This window comes from Lepidochelys kempii, chromosome 10, assembly GCF_965140265.1.
Source record: "Lepidochelys kempii isolate rLepKem1 chromosome 10, rLepKem1.hap2, whole genome shotgun sequence".
Classification (NCBI taxonomy): Eukaryota; Metazoa; Chordata; order Testudines; family Cheloniidae; genus Lepidochelys; species Lepidochelys kempii.
In genome coordinates this window covers 59,810,808-59,834,118 of record NC_133265.1, presented here as the reverse complement: position 1 = coordinate 59,834,118, position 23,311 = coordinate 59,810,808, and the positions used below count along the sequence as shown (strand labels likewise).

At 42.9% G+C, this 23,311-nt stretch overlaps 1 protein-coding gene across 6 annotated transcripts in view; it reads left to right on the top strand.

Annotated features, from left to right (window-relative positions):
- Window positions 1–883: 883 nt before the first annotated feature.
- TEX9 (testis expressed 9) overlaps window positions 884–23,311 on the top strand; it is a 39,271-nt gene continuing 16,843 nt past the window's right edge. The window contains exons 1-7 of one of the 6 annotated variants that reach the window (XM_073303789.1): window positions 884–1,036; window positions 1,782–1,873; window positions 3,465–3,528; window positions 7,577–7,653; window positions 15,485–15,533; window positions 16,942–17,024; window positions 20,734–20,912. In XM_073303789.1, the coding sequence (XP_073159890.1) occupies window positions 1,818–1,873; window positions 3,465–3,528; window positions 7,577–7,653; window positions 15,485–15,533; window positions 16,942–17,024; window positions 20,734–20,912 (508 nt within the window). In that variant the 5' untranslated portion in view covers window positions 884–1,036; window positions 1,782–1,817. The other 5 variants (XM_073303784.1, XM_073303787.1, XM_073303786.1 and 2 more) reach the window with 5 other exon arrangements.

Below are 23,311 nucleotides of genomic sequence, written 5' to 3'. Positions count from 1 at the left end.
AGTTATGCTGGCAAAGTGCACCTTGGTTTAGAAAAACCAACCCCCATGTGTACAACAGACATTATAACTGCATCTATACTAGCATCTTTTGATGGCACAGCTATGTCAGTCATGGATCACACTTCTTCACACCAGACTGATGAAGCTATGGTGGCAGAAATCTGTAGTGTAGGCCTTCGTGCAGTTCCATGACTCCCACTGAAACCATGCACTACCCAAGTCAGATGTGCCTGATTTTCATTAAAAATGTTGTTCATTCTAATCACATATCCAGCACCAAAACTGCACTAAGGTCTTGAGTGACCTCTTCATGGCTTTGTCCAGGAGCCTTTACTTCATTCTCATCCTCTTTGAATCTCTCTGCTAGTTCTCTCTCCTTCATAGCACCAAACACAAGCCCCTTAGCTTTGTCTTTAAGGTTCTTCGCCATTTAGCCTGGCCGCATCAATTCTTAACTTTTCAAACCATTGACCACTGCGCCCTTGCTCTGCCACTCATGGCAACCTTAACTGCCCCACACATGGGAAAAACTCCTTGTCAACATTTCTAAATTCATCCTAGCCTCCTAAACACCTGTCCTTGCCATGATGCCTACAAATCACTACCAGTTGGCAGCAGTGAGGCAAGTGACAAGCCATCACTTTCCCCCCTAAATTCTGTTCATTTTATCACCTGACGACCCCCCCCCATTGCATTTGGATGCTGGTCACATCCTGACAACCCGACTGGAAGCATTCTGGGCAGGAATTGCCTCAGGGGCTATTTGTGTCCACACAGCAGCTAGCCCAGGGGGCTGTGCTCTGGAGGAGGGGTTGCTAGGAGGGGCAGTGAGAGCTGCCACCAGACTGTATTCTGGCCTCCACGCCAAGCAGCTGGGAAAGGGAAAAGACAACACCACCCAGGCTGCCCATGTCGGCAGTTGGGTTCACGGGTGGGGTCACAAGGGCACCCCACTGCCCCCCTAAGGAGCAGAGCCAGGAACCAATCCCCTCCACGGGGGACGTGGGGCACCCGACAATTAACTTCTCCTCCCCCGGTAGGCGCCAGGAACCAGCCCCACGGACTGGGGATGGGCTCCACAGACTCGCCCTCCTGCGATGTGGACCGGCCAGGCCCCGGCAAGCGACGATTTAACGCCCTTTCCTGCGCGGGGCTGGGTCCGGTTGCCTAGTGAGAGCGACGCTACTCAGCTGCCCCTCAGCAGGGACAAAATGGCGGCGGGCGGCGGGAGCGGAGTCAGGCGAGGCGCGGGGTGCGGTTCAGCTGGGGTGAGGCGTGAGGGAAATCTGGGCTGCTGGCTGCTATGGGAGGCCCCTCAGGCTAGTCCCGATCCCGGGGGCGGGGGGGCCATCCCGGAGAGGCTGGGTGAATGCGGTTATTGGGCGGGGGTCTAACCGGCCGTGCCCAGATGAAGAGGCGGCGCGGGGAGTTGATCGGATTAAGCGTTCAGACCCGCGTTGCGGGGGTGTCTGGGCGGCCTAGGGGGATCAGAGCCGGCGGAGGCGATCAGAGTGCCTGGGGTAATTGGGGACCAGACCTGGGGGAGGGGAGGGCGATCAGGGTTGTGTCTGGGTGCTTAGGGGTTCAGATGTCTGGTGAGTCGACTGGGGTTTTGGGGGGTGGGTCTGGGCAGATTCGGGGTCAGACAGGGGTGGGGAGGGTATGGGGGCGTTGTTACCTAGCACAGTGCCCTGAGCTGAATGCCCCCTCTAAGCAGGGGGTGAGGTGTGATCCAGTGTGCTAAGGAGGGGTGCCTCACCCTCCTGTCCTGCTCTCCACAGGTGCGGAAATCCCACAGGATCCTGCCCCATCCTGCAATGCCAAAGAAGACTTTGATGCATGGAGACTTCCTGGCTCAGGAGGAGGAGTACAAGTAAGGACAGAACTGTGAGGCAAGGAGGAGATGCTCCCTTGACCCTATTTTGATATCCGTAAAATACTATGTTCAGAATGGGATTGATCAAATTGGACAAGGCAAATGCTCCAGCACTTTCAGGATGGTTGCTGGGTTTTTAGAGGGACCCCAGCACAGTTTTTATTTGTTGATGGCCTCTCTGGCTCTTAACAGACCCATGTTCAGTTCGGAGCTACCTAAAACCACAGGCCGAACCGTCTTTACCAAACAGTTATGGCCAGAAGTATTAAGAGTACCCTTTTCATCAGGATATCTGGTCATGGCAGAAATGACAGTTCTAACTCGTGCTCTGACACCCCTCCCCCCCCTCCTATTGGCACCTTACACAAAAGGCTACAGGTTAAACATTTTCACTGTACTAGGCCTCAGTGTAGGTAGGTTAGTTTAGGAATTTTAATTCCTCCCCCCCTTTTTTTAAAGCTGCATCTTGAACTCACCTTCAGTAAAAAGATGAGATGACTTTAGAATATGAAAGTTCCTTTAAAGTGGCCAAAACTTTGTTTAAAAAAGCTAAAAATTGTTGTTAATTTTTTTAATCTAAGAGGTTTCTAGCTGAAGGGTAGAAACCACCCTTTTTCAATAAACTTCCCTCCTACGTGTCTGCTGTCTCTCCCTATTATCTGTTAGGGATATGTGATGATACATCTGATAAGACAACTTTATATTACATAAACAAAAACCCTCTCTACATTAAAATAATGTTAAGGTTGCAAAAGTGAAGCACTTAAAAGTTAGGAAATGTTAGAACTAAGCCCATGAAACCTTAATTCACCCTTTCTCCCCCTTGTGCATATGCATAATGATACAGTCTTCAATTATATAATCACATAATACTATTTCCACAGAATGCCAGCGTCATTTCCCATGCTTGCTATCAGCTCTACCTATGTAGATTTTAATTAAAAATGTTTATAAGTGTTGAGTGACATGAGGTATAATAAAAAGTGGTGTCTGAAAAAGCAGAGATGTCTTCTCCACACATTTTGGTTGTACAAACTTGTTCTAATACATGCTTGTGTTGTATCTTCTGGCCTTGGGTTGCAACTTGAATAGCTTTTTCACTCTGCTGCAACAATTAATGTAATTATTAGTCTTATTCTAAAAGGAAAATCTAGTAGCACAATGGAATAGAAATTTTGCATTTTGTGTTTGGTTTTTTAAGGGGGGAGGACAACTGACTGGAATAAAAGCACTGCAAAAGCTTTTTTCTTTCAGATGTGTAAAAGAAAAATAAATTTAACTTAAAAAATAATCAGCTATCCTACTTTTATTGTAGGAAAGTATTACCCTGGGTGGGGTTTAGGGAATTAAAATACATATATATCTAAAAGGCAGACTGCATATAAGACATCAGTCTGCTAACACAGAAATAGGTAAGGTGTTACTACTTCCCACTATAAAGAAACTTATAAAGTATTTCATTCTGCTTTGTAGACATGAATGATTATTCAAGGCTTGTGTACTGCCAGACTGCAGAAATTCCATTTAAAATGTATTTCCTTTAAACTCTTCGGGTAAACTTAATGACAAAGCTATCTTATTGTCTCAGGCGACTGAATGCAGAATTAGAGGCAAAAACAGCAGAGTTGGTGCGTCAGGCTGAAGAAGTAATAGTGAGTAAATTTAGGCTATGCTACATAATGCAAACGTAGTTCACATGCATAAAGTGTCAATTCTTGAAAAAATTATCTGGTTGTGGGAGGTAGGAAGCTTTCATGGGCAAGTTGGACAAAAGTCATCTACTTCTGTAGAACTTAAGCTTTTTTATTTAAAAAAAATCCTGTTGAATATGAACTGTTGCAGTGCTAGCTTCTGAGTCTGCAGGAGCTGGAGTGCTTTTGTGGTTGCTTAAAATGTTTCCAAGCTACAGCAAAGCAAAATTGAAGGGATACTTGAATTTGGGCCAAATTCCCTTTTTTAAAAACAAAAACAACCCCAAACTAGGGTTGTCGATTAATCGCAGTTAACTCATGTGATTAACTCAAAAAAATTAATTGCGATTAAAAAAATTAATTCCTATTGATTGCAGTCTTAATCACACTTAAATAATAGAATACCAATTGAAATTTATTAAATATTTTGGATGTTTTTCTACATTTTCATATATTTTATCTGTGTTGTAATTGAAATCAAAATGTATATTTTTATCATTTTTACAGTGCAAATATTTGTAAACAAAAGAAATGGTATTTTTCAATTCACCTCATACAAGTACTGTAGTGCAATCTTTGTCCCGAAAGTGCAACTTACCAATGTAGATTTTTTTTTGTTACATAACTGCACTCAAAAACAAAACAATGTAAAACTTCAGAGCCTACAAGTCCACTCAGTCCTACTTCTTGTTCAGCCAATTGCTAAGACAAACAAGTTTGTTTACATTTACTACAGCAGTTAATGCTGCCCTCTTCTTATTTACAAGATCACCAGAAAGTGAGAGCAGGCATTTGCATGGAACTTTTGTAGACCGCATTGCAAGCTATTTACATGCCAGATAAGCTAAACATTTTTATGGCCCTTCGTGCTTTGGCCACCATTCCAGAGGACGTTCTTCCATGCTGACGATGCTCATTTAAAAAAAAAAACAAAAACAAAAAAACGCAGCATTAATTAAATTTGTGACTGAACTCCTTGGGGGAGAATTGTATGTCCCCGGCTTTGTTTTACCTCCATTCTGCCATATATTTCATGTTAGAGCAGTCTCGGATGATGACCTAGCACATGTTGATCATTTTAAGAACACTTTCACTGCATATTTGACAAACAAATATATGTAAACAAGCAACAGGCAGCATTATTTCCTGCAAATGTAAACAAGCTTGTTTGTCTGAGCGATTGGCTGAATAAGAAGTATGACCGAGTAGACTTGTAGTCCCTAAAATTTTACATTGTTTTATTTTTGAATGCAGTTATTTTTGTACATAATTCTACATTTGTAACTTCAACTTTTATGATAAAGAGATTACATTACAGTACTTGTATTAGGTGAATTGAAAAATACTATTTTTTTTACAGTGCAAATACTTGTAATCAAAAATGAATATAAAGTTAGTACTGTGTGCTTTGTATTTGTGTTGCAACTGAAATCAATATATTTGAAAATGTAGAAAACATCCAAAAATATTTAAATAAATGGTATTCTATTATTATTTAACAGTGCGATTAATCACGTGATTAATCGCTTGACAGCCTTACCCCAAACCAACAGAAGCATATCCACGCCATTCTTCGGGAGGGGGAAATCCACATCTTAAATAAACATTACGTTTCAGTGTTTGAAACGTAGCCATTGCAGCAGTGAAATTAATTATAAATAAGTGAAACTGAGTTGATTGATTTGCATTGTCCAAGTTGAGAGAAATACAAAAAGTAAACAGCATAATTATCAATAGTGTTGTTAATAACAAAAACTTGTTTAAAGCAAAAAGTATTCCTTTAATAAGGCAGCCACCAGGATCTGGACCAGGCAGACTGAAGACTGGCAACAGACAATATTCTTGTTTGCATCAAGAGAGAATCATAAAATCTCAACCTTAAGAAACAAATCAGGCTTGTTCAAGCAGTAACTTACACAGCAAGTAGGCATATTCCCTCAATTACTTACAGTATTGCAAACCATATCAAAAAGAGAAAAAGCTAAAGTCATATGCAGAAGTCCATAGTTCTTGAAGCCACTGCAGCAATTATTGCAATCACCAGTCTTCATACCCACTAGGTGTCACCTATTCCAGTAGCTCACCAGGACACTGGCAAACTGAGCATAGCTATCTGGTTTCTGAAAAGAAGCAGCTGAAAGAGGCATTCAGAGTGCTATCTGTTTTTTTCCTTCGAAAAACAAATCTGCCAACTGGATGTATTACCTTCTGTGGCAAAAGATCAAATACTGTGTGGGTAAAGCTCAACCAGACCAAAGCAGACTACAATAGCTTGTGTTGTAGAATTTCTCCAAGATAGCTAAATTTAAGACCCAGGAAAAGACTATCTGGAAGATGCTCCTAGCAACAAGAATCTGGATATCAAAAGACTTGTCAGAGCATCAGAAATTAGAAGGTCTCCTCTGGTGCTCAGGATCCCCCTTGGGACCAATCCTGGAAGTGTGACTAAGCATCCTTTTAAACCATTACATAGTTTTCCATATTTATAAAGGTGGCATTTAGAGGCCATCACATCCGGCAGAAGAATCAGAGTTAGGAGTGCTATAAATTGATCGGTTTTCCATGTTTTAAGACAAAATGATCCTAAGAACATATGTAGCCTTTGGTCCAAAGGCAAACAGTTCTGCAGGGCTCAAGTGACAGCTTGCCTCCTTTGTGTGTGAAGCCATCTCACCCAAAGGAGAAGTTGTTACAAAAGCTGCCTGTCAGGAGGGCTCTGAAGAACCAAAAAGTTAATAAAAATTTAGTCCCTCTATCATCAAGTAGTTTGGGGGCAAGAAAACCTTCCAATCCATCACCTTCAACAAAGCTTTCAAGTCCATTCCTTTTCCCCTTCAAAAATGGAAGCCCACCCACTGAGATCAAAGTAGCATCATGGTCCCAGAAATCTCATGTCCTACAAAGAAATCTGTAAAATTAGCCACATGCTCTTCGATACATACGTTTTCCAAGCGCTAAACATCAGATGTGCAAGGGTCCACAGAAACCTCCTTGGTAGAAGGAAGCTGTGTTGGCTCAGTAATCTAACACTACTTTTGACTAAAAGAAAAAGGAGTACTTGTGGCACCTTAGAGACTAACAAATTTATTTGAGCATAAGCTTTCGTGAGCTACAGCTCACTTCACTGGATCGGATGAAGTGAGCTGTAGCTCACGAAAGCTTATGCTCAGATAAATTTGTTAGTCTCTAAGGTGCCACAAGTACTCCTTTTCTTTTTGCGAATACAGACGAACATGGCTGCTACTCTGAAACCTACTTTTGACTAGTAACTTTTCTGTGTTTAGTTCATACTTATGCATATTGCTTAAAAAAACCCAATAACATTTCCCCCAGTAGTTAGGACACTTAAAGCAAGAATAAAAATAAGTAAGGGATGAAAATACCACGTGACAGTATTGGCATGTGTGGGTGTGGAAGAACCCAATGTTTGTTTGAAAGAAGCAGATTTTGGATGTTTTTCAGGCACTCAGTATTCCAGCTAACACTCTAGAAACTTCAAAGAAAAATGATTTACATGTTCTGAATGTCTGTGGCTAAACTGATGTCTTAAAAAAATGTGTCAGTGTTTTATTTATTTGGATAGAATTGAGAGAATGTAAATATTTTAAATTAGAAAGACTGGTTATTTCTTTTGCATAATCTGGAAAATAGGAAGTTTGTTTATCTCCTATGGATTGTTGTATGTTCTACAACATGTCCATAGGATGCAGGGGTACACCTACAGTTTTTCCAGGTTATTTTAACATAGGTAGAAAGACTTCACGTGAGCAAAAACAAAATACCTGCTTTAGAGTGGAAGAACACTTGAGGCTGTCAGTGATATTTTAGGCTTAACCTTTGCTCCCTGGATTTGAGAGAGATAAGTTATCCTACCTACTACCCTCTCAGTTTGTCTCTCAAGCGTGGTAAGCTACAGTACTTTTTATTTTTGTGATGCTTGCTAATTATTGGTTATATGGTACCAACAGTATTTTCCTGTAATGGAAAAAACTTTCTTTCCTTATTAAAGAGGGATCAACAAGAGATACTATCAATACCAGTTTCAACACAGGTTAAATTGTGTGAAGATGATGACAAGCAACTGAGGTAAATGCTTTGAAATTCCAAAATATTATTGGCTGTCTGTAATGGGTATGGAGTCTTTGGATCTGATTCTGCAAACCCTGACTTGCACAAGTAATTCACTTGACTTCCATGGGCCTGCTTGTAGAAATAAGGAGCACTGATGTAAATCAGAGTTTGCAGAGTCAGGTTCCTATATTGCCCATAGTCTTTGAACACTAAGTTTCAGAGAGTAATTCTGTCCGGTTGCTCAGCAGCTATTCCTCTGGCTCATTAAGTAGCAGTACTGGTGACCTCTAAAGGACTTCTGCTTTGTTCTTTATTTGAACAAAAAGATGGCTCAATCTAGAGCAAAATAGGGATGCAGTGCTTCATCACCATGAGGATGAAGAGGGACGAAACATAAGCCATGCCTGATAAGGTGAAAAAGCAATAGCTGTTTCATTATGCAGGATGCCAGATTTAGAAAGAATTTTAGGATACCCTCTGTAGGAGGGTGAGAGAGGAGTGACCTGACCTCATCACTTACCCTTCCAGAAAGATCTGGGGAGGCGGTTTTGTTTGTTTGTTTGTTTGTTTTTTTTAAAAGGAAGAGTCCAAGAAGCTTTATGAAAGCTTGTCTCACTAACACACAGCCTCTTCAGGCTCACTTTGGGGGAGAGGGGTCCTTAAACTTAAAAAAGGAAATTCTCAGTCCCAAAAAATCGGTCCCGGGCATGGCTCTTTTGTCAGAGCCTGGGCGATGGAAAAGTGTTTCTTCAGTCTCTCGTCAGTTTACAGTTGATGTGCCCAAGTTGACCCCATTGTGGCTTCTCAGAGTCAGTCCCATTCCCTCTCCTTGGAACTGCTTCATCTCCTGTTTCCTTCCCCGCACCAGGTCTCTCTGGTTGGCTTATATAGCAAGCCTGCTCTAGGCTTCAAGTCTCCTGCAGGGCAGCTCCCTCTCACTCCTTTGCTCTTTCACACACTCCCCCACTGACTCTCTGGAGTTTAGAAGTATGGGGGTAGGGGAGCTACTTTCAGTGAGAGACAGCACGCTGATAATTGAGCAATATAATGCTCTTCTTTGGGTGCTAAAGAAACAACATAGTGCCACTGAAAGTATTGTAGCTAAACTGCAGGGCACCATGGTGATTGATGTGTATTAGAACATAACTCAAGTTAACACATTCCAAAGAAACTCATAACTGTAAACTCAGCCAATTACATCCACAAAGGCATAGTCTAGAAGCCTGTAGGACTGGAAATGCTTACCCCAGAGACCTAAACAGAGAGAGATCCAGCTGGCATCCCATGGAATGTGTGTCATTACATTATAACTGCAGGCATTATATACTACTACAGTCAGGGCTGTCCTTACCCATGTGCAAAGTACACAGCTGTGTAGGACACCAGGAAATTTGGGGCACCGGATTTCCTGGTGCCCTGCGCAGCTGCGTGCTGCTCCAGCCCCTGTACCGCCTCTTCCCACCCCTGCCCCTGCTCTGCCCCTTCCTGTCCCTCAGGACTGCAGCAGGGCCGGGCCTGCACTTACTGGCGGCAGAAAGTGCAGCAACCCGGCCCCAGCTGCACTGCCGGTGAGTGCTGGGGGGCAGTTCCCCCCTACGCCCTAAGACAGCCCTATCCTCCCACAGAGGTCTGGGCCAGCCGCCCCCCGTGGGGGGCGGGGGAGGGCTGCATAGGGGCCCAGAGTAGCTAGGGACGTCCCTGACTACAGTATATGTTTGAGCTCTATATACGTACACCAGCTAACTCCAGAGTTTACAATTAACTATGCTGTTTATTTAGTCAGATGTGAACCTGTATGTTACATAGGAGTGTCACTGGAAATAGTGGCAGGATAGAAGAGGTATTGGAGATGGTCTGTCAACCCACTCCCCCAAACTGATAAGATTTAAAGTTTATGTTGCTGCTGATCTTGAAATGATAGTGAAAATGCAGTGTCAAACTACAAACTGCTTCAAGTGTTGAGCTCTGATTGGGAAATTAGTTTGCCAGAGTTTTTGATTTGATTGCTAGGGATGACCACATAGCTCTAAATCAGAGAGTGAATAAGAGAAGCACTTAGGCCTTGTTTATAACCCAAGGGGTTTGCTGGAATAGAGGTACTGGTAGAGATATAGTGGCAATCCCCCCACCCCCCATAGTGGAGATGCAGCTTATACTGGTAAAAGTTCTTTTTTGCCAGCATAACTGGGTCTATGCTAAGAGTTGTGTTGACATGGCTATGTTGGTTGGGTATGTGGGGTACGGCTTAGGTAAGTAGACTAAAGCTACACCTGAAGTTTGTGGGTATGTGTGTGAGTACGTACCTCTGTGTTCTCTACTTGCCTAAGCCATGCACTGCTGTTTTTAGCAGTGTAATGTCCCATTGCCTCTCTGCTCCTGTAGCTTTTCCTGGCTACAGGAAAAGATTTCCCCAGCAAGGAAAGGTTCTGGCACGGGGGGGCATTGAGAAAAGGCTCCATTAGCTCCCTGTTGCTGGAGCCATTTGCCCGCTTCATTGAAAGACTCTGGCAGTGGAGATCTGCTGAAGGCTTTGCTCACTGCCTCCCCTCTGCCAGAGTGTTTCACTGACATTTAGCTACACAATGCAGCATGGATGCAGCTTGCTTTTCATAGCCACATGTAGTCTACATGCTGCTGCCAGTGGTATGTAGTCTAGACATAGCCTAAAAGGGGTTGGGGAAAAGAGGTGGAACTCTGGCCAGGAATCTGTAAGATACAGTTGACCTGTCAATTACGTAAGTAATTGAAAAGCTTTTAAGGGAACCACTGTTTGTATGTCCAGTGAACTTTTAGCTGAAAAGGAGAAAACTCCAGACTGCAGTGAAAAAATTATAAGCCATTGATAGCCATTAGAAGATGAAAGTTATGAAAATTAAGTAGTTGGACACACTGATTATCCTAGGATGAGCATCCATTGCCCTTCAAAAGGGGTTGTCTTTAACTCATAGTGTGTTTGTATGTACCAAATTATTTCAGCGTGTATGGCTTTTTTTTTTTTTTGGCAAAAGGAGGCAGACAGCACCAGTTAGGCATTTAAGAGAGGCTGTGTTGTTTTCTGTATTGTCCGTCCCCCCCCCGATGGTGGCCATTCTTAGTCTTTTGACAGATACAGAATCCAGGAGGGAAAAAAAAAAAAAAAAAAAACAGGTTGAGGATGGAAAGCAGTTAAATAATGGGCAGAGTAGTTTAATGAAAAAGATACCGAAGCAAAAAATCCTTGCTTTTTTAAAGCAAAATGTTTTATTAAGTTAAAGGGACACTAAAGTAAGGCTAGGTGCATTTCTTTAAATATACCTTAAGACCATTCTGAAGTATTTTATCGCATAGTCTCTCTTCCTCCAAGTTATTAATATTTTACATTGAGAAACAAAGCAACTATGGTGTTTACTCTAAAGGACCAGCTTTTGTTTATGCTTTTCCTCTTCGGGGCATGGCCAGGCGCACAGGGGTGGGGACTGGGTGTGCGCGCATGGCTAGGCATACTATAGGCTTTGAATAGGATTAGCAAACACAAAGGATTCACTCATGCACGCGCACCTCATGTTTATGTGCTGGAAAGCGATTGTAAACATTAGCTGCTATTTTGATGTGACCACCAGCCTAGATACTTACTTGTGAACCTTTTCAGGCTTTAATTTCACATCTCAAATGACTTTGCACAATCTTCATTTCTTAAGGATTTAAAACAAACAAACACACACCCACCCACGGTGGTAGGCAAATATGGGATTGTGAACAGTGCCTTTAAAATTAAATAGATTTGAACACTTTAGCAAACAAATTGAGTTTTAGGTCAGACGGCGTTAGAGATGTTAGGAACAAATTCATATGCTGAAGAAAGGGATGTTCTTGTTTTCCTAAGAATAGAATTGTTGCATTTTAAGATTTCTGTAAGCAATATGTAATGGAGTATTTTGTCAGCAGCCGTGGAGGAGGGCATGAATCCTACCCTTCCCTCAGTGATTGTAGCTAGCCAATAGGATGGGAATAGGAGGAAAACTGGGTAGGAAGACCCTGTTCTGGATGTCTGTTGCCACGCAAAAAAGGCTCCACAGTCTGCAGTCATTTTGATACTAGCAGCACTAATAGCCCACTGAGATAGCTAGATCACAACTGTAAAAACAAAAAAAAACCTTAGTCACAAAACATGTTTGGAAGGACTCTCCAGTTTCTTGGAGTAAGAGTAACACTTTTGTGTTTGTGAATAGGGAGGTTTGAATGTGAGTGAAGTTCCCATTGTTAAAGTAGGGTGAGCATGGAGACCTGTTTCTGTCTGGATTTGAGGTATCCAAATGAAGACAGAGGTGGTAAGAACAGAACTGAATCTTTATACAAACCAAAGTATTTTCTAAACCTCAAAATAAAAAGTTAAGGGAGTGCAGTTAACTGTGTCCTAAAATTGAAGTATTATGAAAACAAATTTTTATAAGGCTGCAGTTAAACTATTCACTTGTTTAAAACATTGATAAAGTCATTTTTAAACCATCCACTCCAGTGGGTGAAATGCAGATATTGCAGCACTAAGAACGTGGAAGTAAAACTGATTTAGTGGATTTTCAGTGGCCATGTGGAAATAAATGGAAAAAATAAGATGTGTAAGTAGTGAAAAGTAAAGTGGATTTTTTTTTTGCTTTAAGATACAATTAGCAACAAATATACTACATATTAAGCTTATGTTTACTTTCTTCAAAGTTTGCATTTACTGTGTCTCTACACTATACCAGATGACTCCTGACCCAGAAAAGAATCCATTTTCCTTTTCCAAAGTTGCATTTCTCCTGTATTTAAGAAGAATAGTAAAATTTTTGATTTGTCAGTAAGATAGCAGATATAATTCAGATATGTTGTAGAAAAAAAGTCTTTTTATAGTCCTTTTCTAGCCACACTTTAACCTTTCTGAGTCTGTTTCTCTGGCCATAAAATGGGTATACCAACTGTATAGGTTTTAATTAATCTGACTTATTTTCAGCTCTACTGATGAAAGACACTATAAAAAGGGTTGTTATGTAATGACATATTCCTGTGCCACAAGAATAAAAGTACTGGACTCTGAGACAGAGCGCTCAAAGTTTAGGATCCCGCTAAAAATTGTGGTTTACTGTAGTTGACATTGATCTTGCTGGCATACCAAATCCTGTCAAGTAAACTGAGTATAACAGAGGGTTTCCTAAACAGCAAACAGATTGTATATAAGAAAAGTTCTCTTTTCTTGGGGGGAATAAAGTTCTTATTTCCTTCTAAAATGTGTAAATTAGACACCAATTTTTTGCTTACAGAATCCTGCTGTGTTCCTACAGCTCTGATTACTATGTGTTCAATTGCACTATGTTTTTACTGATAAGTAGTACAGCATGAGACATGACCCTCCTCTGTTTTGATATTGCTTCAGGTAGAAGATAAATGGTTTTTGTGAAGAGAATAGATGCATCTCAACATGGACCATTTATCTGCCACAACAGTCATCTATTTAAAGCAAAAAACAACACACCAAACAACCCGCAGCCCCAAACTTACAAGGGTTTTTTTTGTTATTCTCAGCAGTAACCTACAGGATATTGCCTTTTTCTTGAACATCTATGGGTGGTCTTTGAGCATGACAAGTGTCCTTGATCAGCCACAGCTTGGTGCTCTTAAACAGAGTATGTACTGTTAGGAAAGTTTGGTTTAGGAGAAGCCACCTGGAGTCAGTGGCACATGTATGTAGAAATTTCAGGAGAGAGTATAAAAGGCAAGCAACCTTAGTCACAGGAGAGAAATCTGGTACATGCTTAAGTCTAAAGTGGTGTTTGGTAGCATACCTCTGACAGCCCTAACAGGTACAGGTGTTACAGCTGGTTTAGAGTGGAATGAAAGGAGCAAAAAGATGCAGAGGGAAGAACATTTATCTAGTTTTTAAACACCAAGTAACAGGTGGCAGATGTTGTGTCTGAAAATAATTTTTAAAGAAGTATTTTACGGCCAGCACACTCTCCTTCTTTTTAACCTATTTAATTTGTAACCTAATTTTCAGCTCTCAATATCTGGTCAAATAGTTCAGGGTTCTCTGTTTCTGCCTGTAACAGTCAGGGAGCATCTTTAAGAGCAGGTGCTATGTCTCCAAGCATAATTTAGGGTTTGTCCATTTAAGACCAGGAAAACTGGAAATGTCTGCAGGAGGGATTGTTTGGAGCTGTCTGACTGAGGGAGTCAGGCAACCAGCCAAGACTATACAACAAAAAGCCTGTGGTTCGGTGGAAAGATGGGGAATGGAAGAATGGCGTAGGGTTGGACTTCTCACAGCAGAAGGCAAGAGAGCTGGGAAAACGGTCAAAGGCTGGTGGAATAGAGGAGGAGTCCAGGAAGGGGTATTACCAGAAGGAAGAAGCAAGGGTAAAACAGTGTGGATAGCCATTCATATCTGATCATTTTACCCAGTTGGAAGCAAAGGGGGATATCTGCGTCAGTGTCCCTACTCTGGTTCATCCACTTTCTTCCTTTGGTGGTCCTCTGACTCTCAGCAGTGTTGGATCCCTGATATGATTTAGCCCTTTGGCGAAGTCATGCAAGTCCTCTACCACTTCTGGAGGGGCCAAAACAAGTCTAACGGACATAAAACTATCTTCTGGCGTTCCTCAGAACAGATAGTTCTTCCCATGGTTGCTCAGGGTCCACCTTCACAGGGCCACACAATGTCTTCACTCAAGCTGGATTGCACTTCCTTTTCTACACCCCTACTACGATCAGCAGTCCTTTTGCCCTGTTGGTAAAGGGTTGTAGAAGGAGATGGGGACGTTTACCCATCTTTGCCGAAATCCCAGTTTGCTAAGTGAAAGGGTCAACTTCCCTCCATGCTGTTTTGTCCAGGTTATTTTCTTCTGAGTGTACCATCCTCAGGGTCTTTTGCTGTCCTGGCCCTAGGCGCCTCCTAGGCTTTTTCACAGTTCTGTTCAACCAGCTTTCCTGGATTGTCTTATCAAGCTTATTACCATAGAAAGGCCAACTGTAGGTGATACCTCTACTCCCTACCTGGCCCACTGAGTCACAGACTTTTAAAATATGGTCTTGGAAAGTCACATGACCATCACCAGTCCCCACATGGCACACCCTCCTGCCCTGTTTAGTTAGTAGTGTTGTTTACTAACAGACCACTTGAGTAGAGGCTGAGAATAGCATAAGTGAGCTGTAGCTCATGCTCACATAAATTTGTTAGTCTCTAAGGTGCCACAAGTACTCCTTTTCTTTTTGCGAATACAGACTAACACAGCTGCTACTCTGAAACCATATTTTTTTTGTTGTTTGTGCAAACAATTACCATTAAATAGATGTACCATATCAGGAGCATCCTGTGTATGTGAGATAGGTTTTATTTCCCCATATATGTCCCTGTGTGTGGGCTCAGTCAGAACTACAATTCTATCCCTTTATGATCAGCAGTGAAGGAGGCTTAAGAAATGGGTAAGAAATCACATAAATAAGTTATTTGCAGGGGTTTTTTTTATTTGCTTCCACAGAGATGCATTGGGAACTTAACTCATCTCAACCTACCACATGGTAAAGGATTTAAACTTTCTTTCATGGATCAGCCCTTAGTCTTGAACTTCTTTTATTCTTTATCATTGAAGACACTGACTTCCCAAACCAAGTGTACTTATTGGATTAAAAGAAAAATAATTTTAGTAAAAAAAAAAGTGATTGGTACATTTTCTCCAATCTTACCTTCACTTTTACTGTTTTGGTCTGAGGTATGTAAAATGTCAGAATAAAAAAGCAGAATAAAAAGCACAATTAATTTCAGAATATATTTTCTTTAAGTATTTGTTTTATTGTGAGTTTACAAGACAATTTACTTCAGTTTTATTTTTTTCAGAGATGGGCTTTCTCCTGAACTGCCAATCCTTACACTTTCGCATATTAAGGTACTGAAATCTGCAAATTTTGCTCGTTAATGGAATTACCAGATAGATATGTCTGCCATTCTAGAAACTGTACTGAGTGGCGAAAATCTATGGGGTGTTTAAAGCAGAAATCTGGGAGATAAGACTCCTGGGTTCTATTTTTGTAAATTGCTGTGCTACTGACTTGCTAGGTGACCTTACACTAGTCACTTAGGCCTGGTCTGCACTAGAACATTGTCAGCTTACCTATGCCATTCGGATGTGAAAAATCCACAGCCCCAGAGCAGCATAGTTCAACTGACCTAACCTCCAGTGCAAACAGTGCTAGCTCAACATAGTTACTGCCTCTTGGGGCAGGGGATTACCTATGTTGACAGGAGAACCCCTCCTGTCAGCATAGTTAGTGTCTACACTGAAGTGCTGTAGCGATGCAACTGTGCTGCTGTAGCATTTCATGTGTAGACAAGCTTAGTTTCTGGGCCATATTTTACACCTATGTAAAATGGAGCTGCTATTTCAGTATGTATAGCATTTTGAAATCTTTAGATTAAAGGCGACGTAAAATTTTATAATGCTGCCTTTTTTTCTTAGACAAAATTTCTGTGTATTTCTTCTCTTGTCTGTGTAATGTTAATGGCAATACCATTATTTTTCAATTAAAGTCCTCTTAAAGAAGTTAACATGCAAAATAACTTTATATTATGAGAAGAAAATAATGGATAAATGAGGCCAGGAACAAATGCAAAGACTCACTAGCCTCTTAAATTTCAGCTACATTGCATTCTTTAGGGATTCAGCTAAAGTTTCCAGAGTGTTTCCTTTGAGAAAGACTGTAGCCAAGAAAGCTGATTCTTGGATAATCTTAATTTGGGAGTAAGCTCTGAAAGTTACTTAATAACTTCACTGCAGAAGGAAGATATAGCAAGACTAAAAATATGCTAATTCCATTGGTGACTTAGAAGGGGTGGTAAACGCTTTCAACAGCAATGTGTTAACTTGAGATTGTACTCATGATCCAAGCATATGATGGATTCAACTTGGTTTCTAGGTTGAACAAGCTTGCTTATTTAGTTGTAGTACATTAGAAGTGTTTGTATATTAATGGCTCAGTAACAGTTGTGTACCTTATTTGTACATACTCATGACTGCACATGCAAGTCAGTTTTGAGTGTGCAAATAAATAGGTGTCTAGTCACTTGTACATGCAAATACAAGTCTGCACATGCAGTAGCAGTAAAAACATTTGCAAATTAGACAAAAAAAGTATTAGTTTCTTGGATATCTCAGGCTCTGAAAATCAGACTGTTTAAAATATTCCTTTTGACTGTCATAGTTTGACCTCAGGAAAATGGAAAAATAGTTGTGCTAGAAAAAGTGTCATAGGCTATTATCATAAATATGATCCTGACTACTGAAACTTCTTTCCTAGCAACCAAATAAGAAATCTGGTTCCATGTCTACAGCTCAGAACAGACCACACTCTGGCAGTAAGGGAAAGAGAACAACTTCAAGGTACATTAATTGTACACTGTATTTGTATTTATTTAAAATCTATACTCTGGTAATGAAATGAGAATAGTTTTAGTTGATTGTTTTTATCTTGATACACATCTATACAAATATACTTTGTGTTGGAAATGTCTTACAGTTTACTTATTTCTATATCTGCTCTATGCTCGCCTACATAAAGCGGCTGGAAATCTTTAATGAGTAGCCTTGGTTAACACCACAGCAATGAAACTGTGGCTTATCAAAAATTTAAAACAAAGGACTTGTCAAGGCTGTGATTTAAACTTTGTCTCAATGAATGAGGAATAAGCAGATCTCTACCTATTGGTTGTGGTTTGGAAAGCATTCTACTAGAGGCACCTGGAATGAATGCGCTTGAGCACTGCAGTTCAGAGTCACTGAAGCTGAAAAAGGGGAAGAGTAAGGCCCATAGGTCCCGAAGGCATCTATCCACATATTTTAGTGTGCCCATTACAGTGGTATCTGAGCTCAAGATTCACCAAGATGACAGACAAGAGGCAAAGGGAGGGGCAAAATTTGTAGGGTACTTTAATACTGTGAGACGTTTTGATTGATGGAGGTAGGGAGAAAATTAATCTACTAGCCCTAATCTCTTTATAAAGTGCTGATGATATGGTATAAAACTTAGAAAGGGAGTGTGGTAGGGTTCACTAGGGGCTAGCAGGCCTAGGGGGCAGGCCCATGGCTCAACAGTCTGAGTCTTGGGATGGTCTTGCCAAGAAATACGAAGACCTAGTGGTAAAGTTACAGTTCTCCCATCCCCTGGTGCTCCCTGGATTGCCCTGGTCAGGTGGAGGGGGAAGGGTTGGGGACACCAGGCCCTGCCTCTCCACCAGATTCCAGCCCAAAGGAGTGAGGAGAGTCTCAGTTCCCTCTGGCTGGTACAAAAAACTAATCACCTCTGGGCCACCTCCTTTTTCCTCCTGTTCTTGCTTCAGTTTGTAGAATGGTCATGGCGCTTTGCTTCCCTCTCAGCAGCGGATTGCTCTCACAGTCTCAATAGTTCAAATTGTCTGTTGGGTGTTCCCAGCTCATTTTCTAGTGCAGAGGTGGGCAAACTACAGCCTGCGGGCCACATCTGGCCCGTCCTGCCTGGCCCCTGAGTTCTCGGCTGGGGAGGCTAGCCCCGGCCCCTCCCCTACTGTTCCATCTCCCCCACAGCCTCAGCACGCTGCCAGTGCTCTGGCCCGTTGCTCCTGCCAGACAGCACAGGCGGCGTGACTGGCTCCGGCCAGGCGGTGGGGCTGCGAGCTCCTGCCGCTCTGAGTGGCATGGTGAGGGAGTAGGGAGGGGGGTTGGATCGGGGGCAGGTGGTTCCAGGGGGTGGTCAGGGAACAGGGCCAGTTAGATAGACGTGGGAGCCCAGGGTGTCGGTCAGGGGTGTGGATGGGGTCAGGGCAGTCAAGGGACAGGCGATAGGGGGTGGGGTCCCAGGAGGGGCAGTTAGGGTGAGGGGGTTGGAAGGGTCAGGAGTTCTGAGGGGGCAGGAAGTGCAGATAGGGGGCAGGGGCTGGGTCCAGGCCATTTCAGGGGGGCTCAGCCTTCCCTACCCGGCCCTTCATAGAGTTTCACAACACCAGTGTGGCCCTTGGGCCAAAAAGTTTGCCCACCCCTGTTCTAATGTCCACTTGCTCCTCCTTGTCAGGGAGAAGGGGCAAGAAAAAGGGGCTCAGGCCCTTCGCTGCCCAGTTGTGTCTTACCCAGAGTAAATAGATCTCTCCGTCCCAGAAGCTACAGCCTGGCTACTTGCCTGCAGCCAATCTCTCCTTCACTTTTCCCCTTCTTGCCTGTCAGTTTCCTTTTAAGCAGGCCATCCATTTGGAGCATGCTCTGCAGCTGCTGAAGGGCGGGGCCTTCTTACCCCAGTACTGCTCCTTTAGTCTTAGTGAAGGCTCTGTAAACCCCATCAGAGGGAGACAGGTGACATTTCAAGTTGAAGGAGAGGCCAAATAGCTTTTTTGATACAATGCAGGTAGGAGCAGAGTAAGAAGGATATCTCAGTAATCAAGGGATGAGATGGTAAATTTTAGCATATGTATAACAGAGGGAGGGATGGACTTCAGTGGAATTAGATGAAACAGCAAGAGTCACTGGCTGTGAGGGGGAAAGAGTGAGAAGTCAAAGATGACACCAAGGTTGTGCACTTGAGATGGAGGATAGCAGAGTTGTCAGGAATAGGAGAGCAGAGAGGGATTAATAAAAAAGATTAGCAGCTCAATCTTGGGGGTGAGTGAATTTGATATAGTAGATGTGAAATAGGACAGGAAGCTGCAATCAGGACAAGCAAAATGGATTTGGAAATCTGAATTTAGAACAGATGAAGGTCACCAAAGAAGAAATAGTGAATAAGTACGACAGAATTCTGAAGGATGCCATTGCCAACTGATTGTGAGAGGGGAGTACATGCAGTGGCCATAGGAGATACCAGAGAAGAGGTTGGAGGGGAAGCAGGAGAGGACAGAGTTACAGAAGCCAAGAGAGGGGAGCATGATCAACAGTCTCTAAGGCAGAAGACCAATGTAGATAATTATCCTTATCAAAAGGAACACTTATGTTGTAATTTTAAATATCTTAATAAAGCCTTCCCTTTCCAGGCTAAATAATCGCCGCTATTGCAGCCTCCTGTCACTAAGAAGATGAGAGTTTCTCTGCACACAATATGGCTGTCAAAGAGAATTTGAATCAAAGGGTTTTACTTCTTCTACAGCAGGGGGTGCAAACTATGGCCCAGGGGCTGCATCTGGCCCTCCAGATGTTTTAATCTGACCCTTGAGATCTCATTGGAGAGCAGGGTCTGGGGCTTGCCCCACTCCGGCACTCCAGCCAGGGATCAGGGTCAGGGGCTTGCCCCGCTCTGCATGGCTCCCAGAAGCAGTGGCATGTCCCCACCTCTGGCTCCTACACATAGGAGCAGCCAAGGGATTCTGCATGCTGCACCCGCCCCCGCAGCTCCCATTGGCAGGGATCCATGGCCAATGAGAGCTGCAGGGGTGGTGCCTGCAGACAAGGCAGTGCACAGAGCTGTTTGGCTGCGCCTTCACGTAAGAGCCAGAGGGGGGTCATGCCGCTGCTTCTGGGAGCTGCTTGAGTTAAGTGCCGCCCAGAGCCTGCACCCTTGCCCCAGCCCTTATCCCCCTCGCTCCCAGCCAGGAGCACCCTCCTGCGCTCCCAACCCCTCATCCCCAGCCCCACCCCAGAGCCTGCACCCCCAGCCGGAGCCCTGACCCCCACCCCTGCACCCCAACACCCTGCCCCAGCCAGGAGCCCCCTCCCGCACCCTGAACTCCTCATATCTGGCCCCACCCCAGAGCCTGCACTCCCAGCTGGAGCCCTCACCTCAACACCAATTTTGTGAGCATTCTTGGTCCGACATACAATTTCTACCCAGATGTGGCCCTCGGGTCAAAAGGTTTGCCCATCCCTGTTCTACAGGGACTTGGACGTGAAGGCCAATAGGTAATACTTGTTGCTACCAGTTTGAACCTAATATGAATGTAGGAAATATATTTTGGTAAACAGAACAAATTTGGCATTTGTATCTTTTTTACTAATGTAAAAGATGAAGGTAATAGCAGACTGCAGATAGCTAAATGGTTTTGTACAATTATAAATTACTGCCATTTAACTGTTTTTGTAGCTTATTTGGAATATCATAACTTCAGTCTAGAAATCTCTTATTTTGTAATTTTAGTGCAAAACTAAGAAGCATTGATATACAAGCTGCTGATGATGTTGCTGTCCTGGAGGACTTCACAGATTTTTCTCTTGCAAAGGCAATTACCAAAATTGAAGGAAAACTGGAGGAAGGAGACTTGCTTGAAAGTCTAAATGATGATATTATTCCAAGTGTAGGAAATGAAATTGGAACAGGTAGGTTCCTGTAGCTATGCATTTTCTTATCCTTGGTTCCTTACTGTTAGGATCTTCTGAAAAACTATATTTTATCATTTCTGTATAGATTATAGGAGAAAGTTTTCGCAAAAAGAAAAGGAGTACTTGTGGCACCTTAGAGACTAATCAATTTATTTGAGCATAAGCTTTCGTGAGCTACAGCTCACTTGCTGTAGCTCACGAAAGCTTATGCTCAAATAAATTGGTTAGTCTCTAAGGTGCCACAAGTACTCCTTTTCTTTTTGCGAATACAGAGTTACGCACGGCTGTTACTCTGAAACCGGAGAAAGTTTTATAACTCTTAAATTATGTTCAAATTTCTGCTCTGGAGAGTGGGTGAGGGGAACAAGATGGGACTTTTTTCTTTGTGTATTCCTAGGTCACATACAAATAAACATGGAAAGAATGGGTTGGTGTCACCACTCCACTGGAAACCTAGCTTACCTTTGTTCTTTAGCAGTGCATCAGCCCCTTCTGGAAGGAGGTCATACGAGTTATTTGGGACAACATTGTGACTTTAGATCAGTGCATAACTTTTTTTTAACTTTATTGGGAGTTGCAAATATGTACCCAAGGGCAGGATTTGGTTTTAAGGCTGTATTTCCATAAGATAAAAATCCTTTCACAGCCTTTGTCTTTAGGGCTAAATCCTTTCATCAGATCCATGCTGTGGATCTTGGGTAAGTAGCTTATGAAGTAATGTTTTAGCTACAATGCTTAAATAAGGAACCTTTGGATCCTTTCTCACTCCAAATGGTGTTTTTACACTAGGCGTAGAAATAACTAGAATATGAGAAGGGATTTTGTCAGTGAAGCTAAAGGCATGATGCACACCTGCCTTTTTGGCTGTGGTATGACAAGCTGGTAGAGTTATGAAATGGTTTATGTGGAGTCTGTGACAGGGTGCACTCACCTCTCATGGGCACCTCCTGTCAGCTGTGTGTGATCCTGCACTTTTTCCTGGTGCTGCCTGCAAGTTGTTGACCTTTGCAGGCACGTCTTTGGAGGGCTGACCCACTAGCTAAGTCACACACAGTCTGAAATGGACTAATCCCTTTCGGGGTGACAAAAGTCCAACAAGGACTATCACTGTGCCCTTTTTGGTGTCTGAACTCCTGTCTCTGAGCAGTTCTAAGCCCCTTCTGGGGTTGCTTGAAGCCTATCCCTGCCCTGTTATGGAGCACTACCCCCAGTTCTTTCTCCCTGGAGACTCTGTGTCCTCAACAGTTGTCTGGTGTTCCAGCTCTCCAGCCAGGTCACTCCTTAATTTCAGTCCCCTTTTGGGGGTGGGTGGTAACCAAGAGTTTACCAGACAGTCTGTCTGGCCTTATCAAGGTCTTCAGCCCTGTCCCTGAGCCCTTTAAATTCCAGCCCTTTGCTTGGGCCTGTAAATGAAATTTGTGCCCTTCTTGAGGATTTGGCCACTTCACTAGTGGCCGGTGGGGGAACCCGGACTTGTTTACTACTCTGGGTCCCAATCCAGGGAGCCTATAAACAGTAGCCACATACCACTACCTCTTCTTCACTGCTGCTATTCTCTGAGCCTCTTCCCACATAGCCCCTTTCTCTTCACCCTTACCTTGGGGCTGAAGTTCTCAACTCCTCTTCTTTCTCATTAAATACCAGTGCCACCAGAACCCATTTTCTGGTTCTCCCTTGAGCTCCAGAAAAGAGCACCCTTCCTTGCTCCTCTGGTCCCAGCCAGGCACTGACGTGCTTAGGTCCTACAGCTACTTTTAACTGAGCCTGCTGCGCTCTGATTGGCTACTTCTCTGCAGTTTTTCTGGGCAGGCCTAAAGGCTCCATCTTTGCTGCTCCTTTCCTGGGGTGGGGTGTGGTAGAATCACGAGGCCTCCAACAGGGGGCCTCAAAGGGCCTGATACACCCCGTCACATAGTCCCATAGTGTGAAAGGAAGCGTGAAGTTAGAGGCTTATTACATTGTCAATATGCTATGGTGTTGGAGTCTAACTGCATGGTGATAACAATCAGTACTTGACACAGGATTGAAGGTAGAAGTTGCTTGATCTTCAGCCTTCTGTGATTTGTATGAGACATTTTGGGAATACCTATCAAGGAGAATCTACGTGAAACTCTCAGATTATTTGTTTTGTGACTCTGAGTTCTCAGCTAAAGTACAAGTGTGCTGTGGAGAATATTAGAACCATCTGCTAGATAAATTCAGGATGGAGAAAGGGCTTAATTTAGTGTCTGGCAATGGAAACAAGACATCTTGAACTAACACCACATGGTTATATAGCCTGAGAGAGTTATTGATTGAACTCTGTGTTTGAGCATTGGAGACTGTTTCCTATAACCAGATCTGGAGGCTGAAAAAGACCTTGGACTGATTTCTGCTTCTAAGATCATCCACATACA